Source organism: Trichosurus vulpecula, chromosome 5 (genome assembly GCF_011100635.1).
Source record: "Trichosurus vulpecula isolate mTriVul1 chromosome 5, mTriVul1.pri, whole genome shotgun sequence".
NCBI lineage: Eukaryota > Metazoa > Chordata > Mammalia > Diprotodontia > Phalangeridae > Trichosurus > Trichosurus vulpecula.
In genome coordinates, this window is record NC_050577.1 from 277,699,896 (window position 1) to 277,713,955 (window position 14,060).

The 14,060-nt window shown below is 43.7% G+C and overlaps 1 protein-coding gene across 2 annotated transcripts in view; it reads right to left on the bottom strand.

The window, feature by feature from the left end:
• Positions 1-14,060, bottom strand: part of PFKM (phosphofructokinase, muscle) — a 28,435-nt gene that overhangs the window by 10,770 nt on the left and 3,605 nt on the right. Inside the window, exons 1-5 of one of the 2 annotated variants that reach the window (XM_036760431.1) lie at positions 13,665-13,826; positions 13,475-13,567; positions 4,206-4,279; positions 2,775-2,852; positions 203-392 (exon numbers count right to left, since the gene is read on the bottom strand). In XM_036760431.1, the coding sequence (XP_036616326.1) occupies positions 203-392; positions 2,775-2,852; positions 4,206-4,279; positions 13,475-13,559 (427 nt within the window). In that variant the 5' untranslated portion in view covers positions 13,560-13,567; positions 13,665-13,826. Of the gene's footprint in view, positions 1-202; positions 393-2,774; positions 2,853-4,205; positions 4,280-13,474; positions 13,568-13,664; positions 13,827-14,060 lie in introns of those variants that run through there. The other variant, XM_036760432.1, reaches the window with a different exon arrangement.

The following is a 14,060-nucleotide window of genomic DNA, read 5'->3' on the forward strand; positions in this document are numbered from 1 at the left end:
CTCCTATTTGTCTCAGTTTCTTATCTGTGAAAAGGGAACACACTGGAGAAAGAAGTAGCAAACTACTCTAGTATCTTTGCCAAGAAAACCCCATGGACCATGTCCATGAGGTCACATAGAGGCTGGTGGGGGATGGGGTTGACATAAGGAGGGGAGAGTGGCACCAGAGCCTAGAAACTAGACCACAGCAGGGGCTTCTCACCTTCTTTCTGTAAGTCGGCCAACAAGCTACTCCATTCAGCACGGAAAGTGTCTGCTCCAGTGAGGCTGCCATCACCCCCAATGACACATAAATTGGTAATCCCAAGTTTCACAAGATTGCAGGCGGCCTTAAGTCGACCTGAACGTTCAAAGAAATCTTTGCACCGGGCACTACCTATCACTGTGCCTCCCTGTGGGAAAGATCATTAGTTAGCCTCCTAGATGATATTGCTAAGTTTACATTCACTCTAACGGGCCAGTCCTAAGCCCAACTCCTCCAGTAGGCCCTCCAGTGAGCCTCCAGTGACTGATGGCCCCACTACCATTTCAGAGTCTTCCACCATCTTTTTGCCATGTCACTGCCCTGCTAGAACAAGGGTTCTGTGAACTTTTTTTTTAAAGAAATATTTTGAAAACTGTGTTTCAATAGAATTGATTTCCTTTATCATCCAATGTATTTTATTTTATGGATTTAAAAACATGATTCTGAGGAGTTCATGGGCGTCTCCAGATTGCCACAGGATAGCCATGCTAGGACAAAAGATCAAGAACCCCTGCCCTAGGATAAAATGCAGCTTCCTTTGTTTGGCATTTGCTCCAGCCTGTCTCTCTAGATGTACCTGCTGATCCCCAGACACCATATTCCATCTGCTGCCTCCAAGCATGGGCTGCTCTCCCTGCTCAGCTCAGCCTCTTGGAACTCCCCCACCTCCCACCCAGCTCCCTTGAATACTCTGCTTAAGGGTTGCCTCCTACAAGGAGCCTTTCCTGATTCTCCTAGTTGTTGGTGCTGCTGAGCCATGATTAAGTTACTCTGCATATGTTTAGTTTGTACTTTGTTGCACATGTGTTGTATCCTTCCAACAGAACGTTGGATTCAGAGAACCTGCATTCAAATCTTAGCTCTGTCATTGTGTGAGCTTTAAATACCTTTTCTACTTTCATCATCTGTAAAATATGACTGTAAATCTATGATTCTCTTTCATTTTTCTGTAGTCCCTAGTGCAAGTGCCTGCACCTAGTGGACCATTCATTAGCACCACCCATTTTAGGATGAAAAGTCAGGGGAAGATTATACCCCATATAAAAGGATTTTGTGTTTTCCTACATACTCTCTGGTTGTCCTGCTTCTTCTTTCCTGTGCTCATTAGAAGATTAAATGCGATAATCTATGTAAAGCACTTTGCAAACCTTAAAGCATTATATAAATGTTGTCTTGACTTGTGGTATATCTGAATTAGAATTTCAGGAGTTTTTTTCTACTTTTATATGACCTCCCCCATTCCACTACCTCCCCATTCATACCAGATTCTGTTCCTCATCCCTTCAATCCAAAGGAAAATACTAGGTACCAGGAATAGCAGCTACAGTGTCCCGGTTCAGGCAGGGATGAAGATACCCCTGACTCTGGAAACCCTCTTGGACCACCAGTGTGCCACGGATACTTCTAGTGCAGGCATGTGGGGATCGCAAGAGCTTCATCAATTCTGAGGCATATCTGATCTCAGAGAGTTTTTAGTACCTCTGCTCCATCCTCAGAGTGTTGTATAGAAGAAAGCTATCTGGGAGAACCCTAAAAATGGCCATAGGCAGGCACCGAGTGCTGGGGAAGGGCTTAATGAACTGTAACAAAGATGCTTCCTCCTTTGAAAGAGGAGGGAAGTGGGGAAGGACACAGGGATGGGGGTAGGTGGGCACAGCTATCGGCTGCTTTCTTCGGTTCTGACTGTGACATTTACTGGCTGGAGGACTGGAGAGCAAGTCTGTTAATGTCTCTGGGCCTCAGTTTCCTCATCTGTAAATTGAGAATAATTGGACTCGTGAAGCCTAACTCACAGGATTGTAATACAGATACCATTTTGTAAATACTAAAGTGTCAATCAATGTAAGTTATCATTATCATTTCTATAATTCACAATAAGGGAATGAATATTATTGCTCTGCTGGCTCTCAATAAATACATGACATTGGGGGAAGAGGTGAGAGAGGGAGACGCCTAATATGACTAGGAGAGGCAGCAATCTGAGCGCAAGCCATTCTGAGTGTGGTAGAAAAGGGATTTTTTTTGAGACCTAGTGAATTTTTGGAAGTTCTCTGAAGGGCTGTCTGAGCTATTACCTTGTAACGCCTCCTAATCTCCCTTTACCCTGCCGCCCCAAACTTTCTTCCCTGAAACCTAATCTCTATCACATGGTTTAGTCCACAGGCTTTGGCTCTGCTACAGGATCTGACTCCCAGTCTCCCATCAGGTTATTTTCAGGCCCAGACCTTCTCCACAATCCCAAAACAGAATCTGTTTATAGGGCAGCTCCCAGATTCCTGCCTATGACCTTTCTCAAAAAGATCAGACTATCTTAGGGAATGTCTCATGACCATCCTCACACCAGAAAAACAAAATGAACTTTCAAAGCATAAAAAATAAATACAAAATGCTGCCCCCTTCTGTCCTTGAAACTTTCCACACCTAACCACTGGGTAGTGGAACTTGAAAGAGAATCTAGACTCAAACCAAAGTGCAGGGACAAAGAGCCAGGGACAAAGGAAACATTGGCTGCAGCTCTCCTGGAACATACCAGCTGGACGATCATGGAAACACTTTCCCAGTTGGCCTCTTTGATGTTATCTCCACCATCTACCAGACCTTGATAACCCTGTAGAACACAGAGGATTACAGATTTAGAAGTCATCTAGTACAACCCATTCATTTTACACATTAGGAAACTGAGAGAGCTTAAGCAATTTGCCCAAAATCACAAGGATAATAAAGAGCAAAGACTCATGTTCCCTGACTCCAAATCCAGCATTCTTTCCATTGCTTCATATTATACATCCATTCAACTCTTGCTCCATTTTTCCTTCCTCCTCCAAGGCTGAATGAATCCTTAGGAAAGAGCTAGTTCTAGTTTCAAGTTCTAAATTACCAAAACCCCTGAAAATCAAACCCATGGGGAATTACCCATCTGTGGTATCTTAAGCCTGTGTCCTCCTAAGTTACTCTAGTTGGTTTCTGATGGGGGGGGTGGGCAAAACAGCTCTTGCCCCCAGTCCATGTAGACTGAGGAGCTTCTCTGTTCTTCCCCTTGTTCCTCAAGAAAGGGATACCCCAAACTTATTCACTCACTGCCCAATATCCTCCCATACTTAACAGCAAGCAAATCCTATTTTTCAAACATTCATCCTTTATTTTACAGTGTTCAAAGAAGATGGGTAACCAGGACCTTCCTGGATAATTGGAGGAATATAGAGGAGGTATGCCCTGATGAAGGAATGGAAGACTAGGGTATAAAAGGGCAAATAGAACCATGCAAAGGGGAATGAGGGGGATGAAGGCAGTAACATAGAAGGAACTAAACTGAGGAGGCAGCTGAAAAGGACAGGGAAATACCTCAGGATTAGGAGCTGTTCAAAGTGGAAGTTGGAGAACTAGCCAGGAAAATTTCTCCCATCCTGAGAAAAATTTTATTTAACTCTCAGGTTGCCTCAGGTCTATTCCTAGATACACTCAGATTACTGTGTTACTGACCATCTCACCTCAACTCTTTTATCTCACTTTCCCCATCTGATGAAGAAGCAAGAACAGGTGCATATGGAGATGCGGGCAAACATGTCTCTTCCTTTGTAGTTAAGTTCCATATACCCTGGAACCCTTGGGAAACATGGCCCCATCATCTTGTCCATCAGGCTTGAGAAGGAAAGTGTCATAAAGGGAAGGTCAGGAGTAGGGGTGCTAAGTCAGGGATAGTCTTATTAATGACAAGAGAAGAGGAATAAATAGGAATAAATGGTAAGTTTGTCCAAAAACACATTTCTCTTCCCTATGAGACCTAAAATCAGGAAGAAAAAATAAGATGAACTTGGGAGGGCCCTGTCACTTTTGGGGAAGAGGGAAGCTAGAAGAGAGAAATTCCATAACATTTGCTCTATCCTTAGTGATATGAAGTAGAGAGCATAAGACTGAGAAGAGAACAGAATAAAGAGGGAATGATAAGGAGCAGGTTACCAACCTCATGGACAAAGAAAACCCTTGCTCCGGTGAAGAGCCCAACACGTACCACAGCTCGGACAGCAGCATTCATACCTGTGTAGAAAAGGAAGGAGAGAAATCAGGAGAAAACAGTAAATAAGGGGATGGTAGGCTCCAAAAAAATGAAGGTGATATTTTCCTGCAGGCTGTATTCCCTGAGTCTGGAATGCCATCCTCATCTAAATCCATGAGAATGATCCATTTCTCCCTCTTTCATTTCAGTTATTAGAGACTCAGACCCTTCCTAAAATCCCTTTGTGAAGCATAGACAATTCGGTCTACCTTCTACACCAGTCCTAAACATTTAACTTTGATTTACTTCCATGACACGAGTCCTCAGTGGGTTGTTTGAAAGGTCAGGTCCCTGTTGTTGGTCCAACCTGATTCTCCCAGGACCTCTACCCACATACAGTTGCATGTGGCCAAAAGGAGGTAGAAGGAGGGGTCACAAACTTGGGATTCCACAGTCCACCCTTCCTTATACTGGTTGAGGCTATTTCATTCTCTCTTCCTGGGTTCCAGTAGTCAGTCATTCAATCAACAAATATTTATTGAGGGGCACCTAGGTGGTGCAGTGAGTAAAGCATCGGCCCTGGAGTCAGGAGGAACTGAGTTCAAATCCAGCCTCAGACACTTAACACATGTACTAACTGTGTGACCTTGGGCAAGTCACTTAACCCCAATTGCCCTGCCTTCCTCCCTCCAAAAAAATAATTTATTGAGTACCACCTAGAAGAACCTTGATAACAACTCATGTCATCATAGCCCATCTGGAAAAGAATGAGACCCAAACCCCATGATATCATAAGCCCAAGTGGTAGCACCAAAAACGCAATCAAAACTTATGAAGGGAGGGAACATGTTCTGGAAACTTTTCAGAAGATATTAATTCCAGATGCTTTTTTAAAAAAAAAATAAGGTCAGGTCATAGAAAAGCAATCAGTGGATTAGGAAGGGTATAGCATGGTCAAGCAAAGTAAAAACCAATGTGAACTCCAGGTCTAACAAAGTTTTGAAGACAGGACCTTGGCTAGACAGAGGGATGAGCAAATCCCTAACTAGAAATTCTGCATCTTGAGCAAGCACCATAAACCACTCTATTGGTAGAACTGGGGAAGTATGAGTTAATTCCCCATGCTACTACAACACGGATTGGGGGCAGTTTTGAATAAGGGAAGTTATTGTGCAGACTTTGCCCCCAGGTGGATTGAGGTGGCATAAGCCTTTCAGGAAAGAAAAGTAGAAAAACAGTTTTTAGACTTTTGTTGGGGAACTCCTAAAACCCCAAGGAAGCTCCTTGCTGACTGCTTTTTATCACCTTGCTAAATATTTTTATCTGTTTTTGTCATTCCTAAATTGCTTTTAAATTACGTGGAAACTGCTATTGGTTGAGAAGCAATATGGAATATGCTTTTAGTAAAAGGATTGTGAATTTAACAAACTCTTGGGTGATTCATTGACCCTGATGCAGAAGAGCTACTTGGACACAAATCCATGGTAAGCAACATGAAACACATCCTAAAGTTGGGGAGAAGGGGTTGGATATTGCCCTGTGAGGAGGGATATAAATCCTTGGACACCATGAGGCCAGTACTGCCCCACTAGGAATCAGGCCATCTGGTAACTTCCTATTTAAACTAATTGTTCTTGGTAACCAGGAGCAAAGGTCAGGTGTTTCCTCACATCTGGCATCCAAGAAGCCTGATTATTGGGGGTAAATCCATTTAGCAAGAAGAGCTCAAAGCCACTCCTCTCCCCAAGAAATATAAAATTTGAACTGGAAGGGTCTTTAGACATCATCTATTCCAATGCCTTCATTTTATGGTGGAAGAAAGTGAGGACCAAAAGAGGGGAAGGGATTTGCCCAAAGACTTTGCTCAAACAGCAAAGCTCAATCAAACTTTTACTGAAACAGGCTGAGCTGAGCTGGAGTCAAATGGAAGTCAAATGTTAGAGACTCATAGACTGTTAGAGCTACAAGAGATCTTTAAGATCTCCTTGAATAACTTCTTCATTTTATGAGGGAGGAAAGACTCAGGTCTCCTAATTCCTAGTCCAATGCTTATTTAGCCAAGATGTTGAAATGTGACTTTTTGGGGAGACAGCAGATCTTCCTGAACAGTGGCCCCCAGTCTAATGGTTGAAGATTAAGTGAAGAGGGGCCCCTCAACTTTCTCAGGTAAATCTCAGCCCAACTCTCACCCCAAACCACCCTTATATCCTTCAGGCCCCACCCTCTGAGGTTCCATGACTTAGGAAAGTTCAAGATTTCAAAGAACCCTAACCACTAGTTAGGTGGTAGAGTAAATGATTTCTGGGCTTGGAATCAGGAAGATTTTAGTTCAAATCCTGACTGATATTTACTGGCTGTGTGACTTGGGGCAAGTTTTAACTTCTCTCAGGCTCAGTTCTCTCATCTATAAAATAAGTTGTTTTAGGTTAATAATGAGATAACATATGCAAGGCACTGTGTAAACTTTAAAGTGTGTAAATGCTAGAAAAAGTCCTTGAGATCAGAGAGGCAGAGGCACCTTCAGGAAGGCATGGTTCTGTCAGAGAAGGTGGTGGTGCTGCCTCTTCCTTCCCTGGCTTTGCCCTGCTCAAAGCCCTCCCTCTTTGTGGGCTGATCATGGATTGCTGCCAGGCCCAGAAACTGTACTCCCCTCCCTCCCTAGGTGGTGAGGTATGCTACAATGCAACCCTTAAAGAGCAACTCCTCTTAGCACTAAGGATGCCAGTGAGGTCTAGGACTATCTTCCTAGTCATAGGTTCAAGCTCTGCCAATGTGATATCTGCCCTTTTCTCACCAGACAACCAATGAGCTGGGCCTGTCACACCCATAGCTGCATCCAAAAATCTCAAGTTTTACCCCAGACCTCTTCATTAGAGGAGTATAAGCACTCTCAACTTCCTTCTCCAACCTAGTTTCCTCCCTCCCCTCCCCCAAATTATAGCAATGGCACTGAGCCCCTGAGAGGAGTTACAATCCATCGAGACTGCCGAGCCTTGGGTTGGTAAATTGCCAATGTGGCTGGTCCTGGGTACAAGTACTTCCAGGACCCTTAGCTCAGTTTGCCTTAGAGTTATTTTGGGGGCATTTAAGGGAGTAGCTCTACGTAAAGCCCAATCTTAAGTATCTGAGCTTAAGGCTCCTTGCAGGAATAATCCTAAATCTTCTAACATCAGAACCAAGGCCAGAGCTGTGAACCAGGGCATTGGAGAATAGGGGAAAATGCTATGGAGGGTGGGGAAAGAAACTTGAGATAATGGTGATCATATTTAGATTTTGCACTTACATAAGCACTCTATAGTTTTTTAAAAACACTTTCACATATGTTACCTCATTTTATCTTCATAACAGTCCTGTGAAGTAGGTAAGACGGTATGGTCCCCATTTGATAGATAACCCCGTTAAGGTTAAAGGAATTGTTCAAGGTCACACAACTAGTAAGTGATAGAACTTGTTTCCAGATTCCCAGTCCAGCTTTCCTTTCACTGGATCATGCCGGATCCCTGGGATCTAATCCTTGCTCTGCTGTAACTTTCTTCATTACCCCAAGTAAATCTCCTAGTTTATTTAGGATTCTCTTCCCTATTCTCTTTGATCCTACAGGATCTCAGCACCTTCCCTCATCATATGTGCTTGCCCCTTCCCTGTTCCATGAAATAAGAGGATATTTTTGGTGGGTGGTGGGGAAGTGGTGGGGGTGGGGGGAGCTGCAGGGGTTGGGGTAAAGTGGAAAGTGTGATTCTACCAGTTATATAAACAGGAAGAATGAGATACAGAGAGGATTCAAAGATTTGACCAGAGCTGTATGCTGTGCCAGAGGTGGAGCCAGAGTCCAGATTTCCTAACTCTCATCCCAGCACTTTGAATATTATACAACCCCCTGCTACCCGCCTGGGAGCCAGGTGCAGAAGGAATAGACAAGAGACTTGAGGTCTAGAGTCAATCCTGGAGCACTCCTCAGGTCTGTTGTCCTCTGGAAGACCAGCTCTGTGCCTCAAGGCAAGATGATCACTTCTGCAGCTAAGGACTTTTTTGCTCTTGTGGCAAAGAAGTTTCACAGCTTCAGTTTCCTGAACCTGTCTCTTATACTGTGGGATGAACATCAAGAAAACCTGGAGGGTGAAGGTCCAGGAATACCCTCCCCTGCCCTGCTTTGGCCCCTCAGCTTTATCTGGTCTCCAGGCAATCCTGGTCTATCTTTCCTTAGCTGTTCCATGTCACTCTTAACTAACCCTCTATGAACAGCTGCCAGGTCCATTAGAGGCAAGAAGAGGAATAGGGTTACAGGCCTTGGCTAGAGGGAATTTTCAGCTGTGCCAGAAGCCCTAAGGGGTTCTAGGGAACATCACAGGCACGTAATTCAGATTCTACAATTACTGCTTACCCAGGAAGAGGTATGGCAACAACTTGAGATGACAATCATAGCAGAGAATGAGTCAGACAGAGAGCAAAGGAGCTGAAGCTTCAGCTAGAGATGCCCAGTAAGATGGGCAGCTGAAATTACAGACTGGGCAAGATTAGACAGAGAAGGCTGAATTCCGTGAATCTGAAAGAAAATGGAGGGCTAGTTTCTCTCCAGATTAAGTCTAAAACTACAGGGCAAGATCCCAAATTGAAACAGAAATGATTAAAGCTAGACAACAAGAGAACTTCCCGAATGACATGGCAAACATACATTGATAGAAATATTGAAATCTCTTTTAAAATTAAATAGACAATTATATACCTGCAGAGGGCTGGACCACTAGATGATCTCTTGATTTCCTTTCTGGACCTATGATTTGTTCCATAAGGCTCGATGGTATTCAATTTGTGAAATCGGGAGACTGTGACAAGTTGACATTGAATACATTTAGAATCCCAGGATCTTTACATTTAGAGGTGAGTGTGCAAAATCTTGGCCCTGCTCTCATCTTTGGTGGATGTGATGAAGTCCATGAGTTTGTATTGACATAGATCCTATGGCTCTGAAAGAGCCAAAAAGTCTCTTTCTGATAATTGCCATGATACCTCCCGCCAACCCCCACCGCCACGAAGGACTAGCTGATCTTGACCAGAGACTCTGAATATCTATCTACCTCTGGGGAGCAAATGAGACTATTGTTTCTACCCTACTCTCCCTCATACTGCTCCTCTCCCTTGTTACTATACTGCTTCCAATCTAGACCCATGATACAAGTGACCTAGGGCTCCACTGCAGTGTGTTTCTTAGGCCTCACCTCTGTTTGAATTGCCTTTCAATTTACCCTCAGTTGTACTCCCTCCAATTTATCTTGTTTATCTTCTGTACGTACACAAGTGCTTCTGCCTGTTTGTCTCCTTCATTAGATTGTGGGTTCCTGGAGGGCTGAAGTTGTTTTTGCCTTTCTTTGTATCCCTAGCACTTTACCACAATGCCTGGTATATAGTAGGCCCTAAATAAATACTTGTTGACTGATATTTCAGTTGGGGAACTCTTCAGGCTATATTTCTGACCCTCTGCTCTGTTCTGTCCCTTTGCCTTCTCAGGTCTTACTCTCACTTTCTTTAGTCCCCAGTGACATGTTCATAAATGCTGTGGGTATAACTTTGCACCTGTCACAGAATCCTGGAAAATTTTGTCTTGAAGAAGGCCAGTACCTAGATTAGACGATAATGATAACGCAAATGTAGACGGTTCTTCATGGTTCCCAAAGCACTTGATTTCATAACACCTCCAAGTGGTAAATACTTCACATCTGAGCTACCTTTCAACCCTTAAGATTTTGTGATTCTACAGCATCTCACCCATCCCCCTCTGTTTACAGAGAGAAAGGCCCTTCCGTAAATATTGTGCATCTGTTATATTCAAGGACGCCGTGCTAGGTTGTGGCAATATAGACAAATACAAAACCATTTCTGCCCTTAAGAAAGTTCCTGACTCAGGAAGATGTTGCCCACTCCTGGGCTAAGTGGTCTTCAAGGAAGTAGCTGTCCTAGCCGCCTGAGTTTGGCATTCAAAATCTATAGTTGGAAAGAATACTATTCTTGAATGAAAGGAATTTGCTATACATGTTTTTCTCTCCCTTTCTCTAAATAGCCCCAGCATGGCATAGTGGAAAGAGGCCTAGATTAGAAGTCATAAGACTTCCACTACACTGTTGTTAGTCAGTTAGCAAACACTTATGAAGCAGTTATGTGCTAGGCATTGCACTCAGCATTGAGAATACCAAGAAAAGGTTAAAAAAAAAACAACGACCATTTCTGCTGTCAATAGTCATTTGAATGAGGGAAACAACATGTAAATAATTAGGTATATGCGACATATATACAGAATAAATTGAAGCTTACTTCAGAAGGGATGTCACTAGAATCTGGGAGACCAGGAAAGGCCTCCTACAGAAGGTAGAGCTCAAGATGAGTCAGCCAGGAAACTTAGGGGGTAGAGGTGAGGAGGGAGAGATTCCAGGCATCGGGGGATAGCCGGTGCAAAGACATATGGAGGGGAGACGAAATGTCTTGTGCATAGCTGGACTGGAAGCAGCATGGAGGGAAGGAAAGAGCAAGAAGACTGGAAAGACAGGAAAGGAACAGGCTCTGAACTGTGCTAAATGACAGAGGACTTTCTATTTGATCCCTAGGTAATAGGGAGCCACTGGCATTGACTGAATAAAGGGGTGATGTGGTCAGCCCTATACTTTAGGAAAATGCTTTTGGCAACTGAATGGAGGATGAAGTAAGAGTGGGGAGAGATCTGAGGCAGGGAGAACAATTAGAAGGCTATTGTGATAGACCTAGTGAGAGGTGATGAGAGTGTGTGAGTGGAAAAAAGGAGAGGTATAGGAGAGGTACGGAGATAGAAATGACCAGACTTGGCAATGGACTGGCTAGGTGGGGTGTGTGACTTATGTATGTGCTGGACCGTATGTCTTACGCCTGTGTTTTAGGTATGTATGATACCTGCCCATTAAACTGTAAGCTCTCCAAGGAAAATCCTCATTCTCTCTTTCTATTGTTACACAGACTATAAAACAAAATTCTAGGTGAAGTTGGACTTCTGGGTCACAAGATCAATAAGATGGAGGACTAGACATTTTCTCTAATTCCCACGACCTCTCAAACCTTTCCAAAGCAGAAATTATGTGTCAAAGTAAAACAACTTCAGCTGTCTCTGTGGTTTAGGACACCTAGAACCTAAAAGAAGGTTAAGAAAACCTATGTACTGACACCTACCCTGATATCAGTACTCAGCATCACCTCTTCTACCCCTTACCATGCTACTGGCATTGAGGCTGTGCTAGCTGACTCAAGGGCCTGACATACAGATTTGAAACAAAACCCAACCTCACAGCGCAGACCCTCCTCCCTCTTCCCAGTGCTATGGAGATCCAGGCTCAAGGCTATGGAAGTTTGTAGCCAGCGCCTTAGGCTGTGGAAATTTACTGGGGCCACTACAGTGCCATAGCAGCACTGTTCTGTGCTGTAAAAGATCTCTGCAGGAGAGCGGAGGAATAGAGAGAAAGAGGTAAGACACGGGTTTGGGCCCGAAATAGAACTCAACCTCACACCCCACTCCACCCACCCCCAGAGCTGGAGAACCAAACTACAGAAATCAACCCTCATAGCACCATCATGGCAGCTCTCGGAACAAATGGTGCTGGGCCAGAGAACTGAGGGAAAGAGAAAGTGGGGCAAGATACTAGGACAGGATATAGGGGTGGGGGAAGAGAAGGTGCTATGCAGCACTCCACTAAGCCTTAGGGAAAGAACCAGCATCCAGGTAGGGCCAATTCTGTCCTCCCAAAAGTCTCTTGAGGCAAGGAACCAGAACCAGGTGGAACATGAATTGCCCATTGTGAGAGGAGGCTAAGACACAACCATCCCCCCAGGGATACAACTATCAGAGGGGAGGGAGTCAGAAAGTGAGCAAGAAGGGAAAATCATGATTAAAAAGAAAGACTCAAATTACCAAAGATCTCAGGAAGAAGAAAACTCAAGGACCTTGAAAATAAGCAGATAAAATCAATATGGGAAATATTAATAGCAGAAGGAAATACGGCTTTTGGAGGGCATCTACAAGTACTGCTAAACAAAGGAAAATAAATGACACAACATTTCATGAGGCAGAAGACCCTGTGGAATTTGAGGAGGACATAGAACCACAACATACAGTTTCTGAGTGGTTTAAAAGAGAATCAGGAAAATTATGAGAGCAGATTTTATGGCCTGAACAGCAAAAATAATTACCAGAATAGAAAAATGTGAATCTGTAATAGCAAGTAACAGGTTGGCAATGCAAATACACAGAAGTGAAAAACATTCTGGAAGAAGAGAAGCAAAAAAAATTAATATATAATAAATGCTTTATTTAGCTATTCAGTATAAGGGTTAGCTAAATGACCAGGTGCCTCTCTCCTCTCTTCTAATGGGTTTCTGTCAGGGCCTGAAGTATGGTTGTCCCAATGTCTTTGATTGTCTTCTATTCACCAGTTTAGGAATTAACCAAGGCAAAAAAAAACGAAGGAGAAAAGAGGGGAAATTCTTCCACTCCTATTCCCTACTTCCTTTGTCCTTCACACCTAACCTTCCTGCTCCTCAAGCCTTCCCTGTCCTAGCAGATTCTTTCTTTGTTGCTCTTTTCTGTACTACCTCCCCACAGTGGTCCTAGTCTATTCAACGATTTCTATTTCTGTCCTGTTTTCACCCTTCAGGAAAAGGAAGGGCAAATGTTGAAGGAGAGGATGGGAGGAAGCAAGGAAGAGAAAGGAGCAGAAGGCAAATAACTTGTTAGGGCTAAGCTAGCTGACCTGCTGTGTAATCCCAGGATGTTTAAACTATCAGTGTTAAAAAAAAATATGGGGACATGCCAGAATCTACTCAGGTCTTAGCACTGATCCTGGATACCTCTTGTAGGAACCTGAGTCTCTGTCTTCCATCTCCTGTTTACCAAATTACTGTCACTCCTTCTTCCTGCCTTATTTATTGCTTCTTTTTCTACTGAATAAACTAATGACAAATAAACCTGGTGCCCAATCCTTTACGGTACCAAACAGTCCAGGAGACACTCTACCCTTCCTTTGGAAAAACTTAAAAGGAAGTTTAAGAATCTTTTAGGGAAATAAGTAGCGTGGAGACTTTACAGGCTTCAAATCCACTAAGGGTATTAAATGTGACAGTGGCTTTTCGGCAAGGCCCAGTTCTGGAGTCTGAAGTTTCTAAAGAGGTCTTGTTCATTGATCACAGCTGTCAGACCCTTCAGTGGGCAGGGCCCTTTCACTTACCTTGGGCATCTCCCCCAGAGGTGAGCACAGCAATGGCCTTGCCAATACCCAGTGTTTTTGCCTCAAGATGTGAGTCATTCTTCATGGTCCACTCTGGAAGGCAAAAATGATCAGTTAAGAGAGATATTGATCACTACGTTGCTGGCTTGAAATGGTGGTGGTTCCCTTTTTTCTGTTCTCCGCTTCTTACACTGAGTCTGGACTCTGTTACTTGGCAACTTTTTGAACTTTCCCGAGACAAGAGCCCCAGAGCTGTTCCCTGTCAGAGTGACAAGCTGAAATGTCAGTGTAATCGAGCCCAAGGCTGTGTAAGCCCTGGGCTAATCCCTCCTACTTCCCTCCCACTCTAACTGGGGTCTATTTGGAGAACAGGGCTAAATTAAAGGGGAGGTGTTTGACTGGAAGAGAAGAAATGGGACAAACTCTAGGGACTCTTCCCTTTTTTAAAGGTGTCATGATGGGAAGATGGAGGTAGAGGTGGCTGGGTGAAGGAAGAAGAAACTTAGCGAGGAGAGTAGAGGACTAATGGAGAGCTAATAAAGTAGCAAGGTTAGGTCTGGTGTTAGGGTTGGAAATATAATCTGTA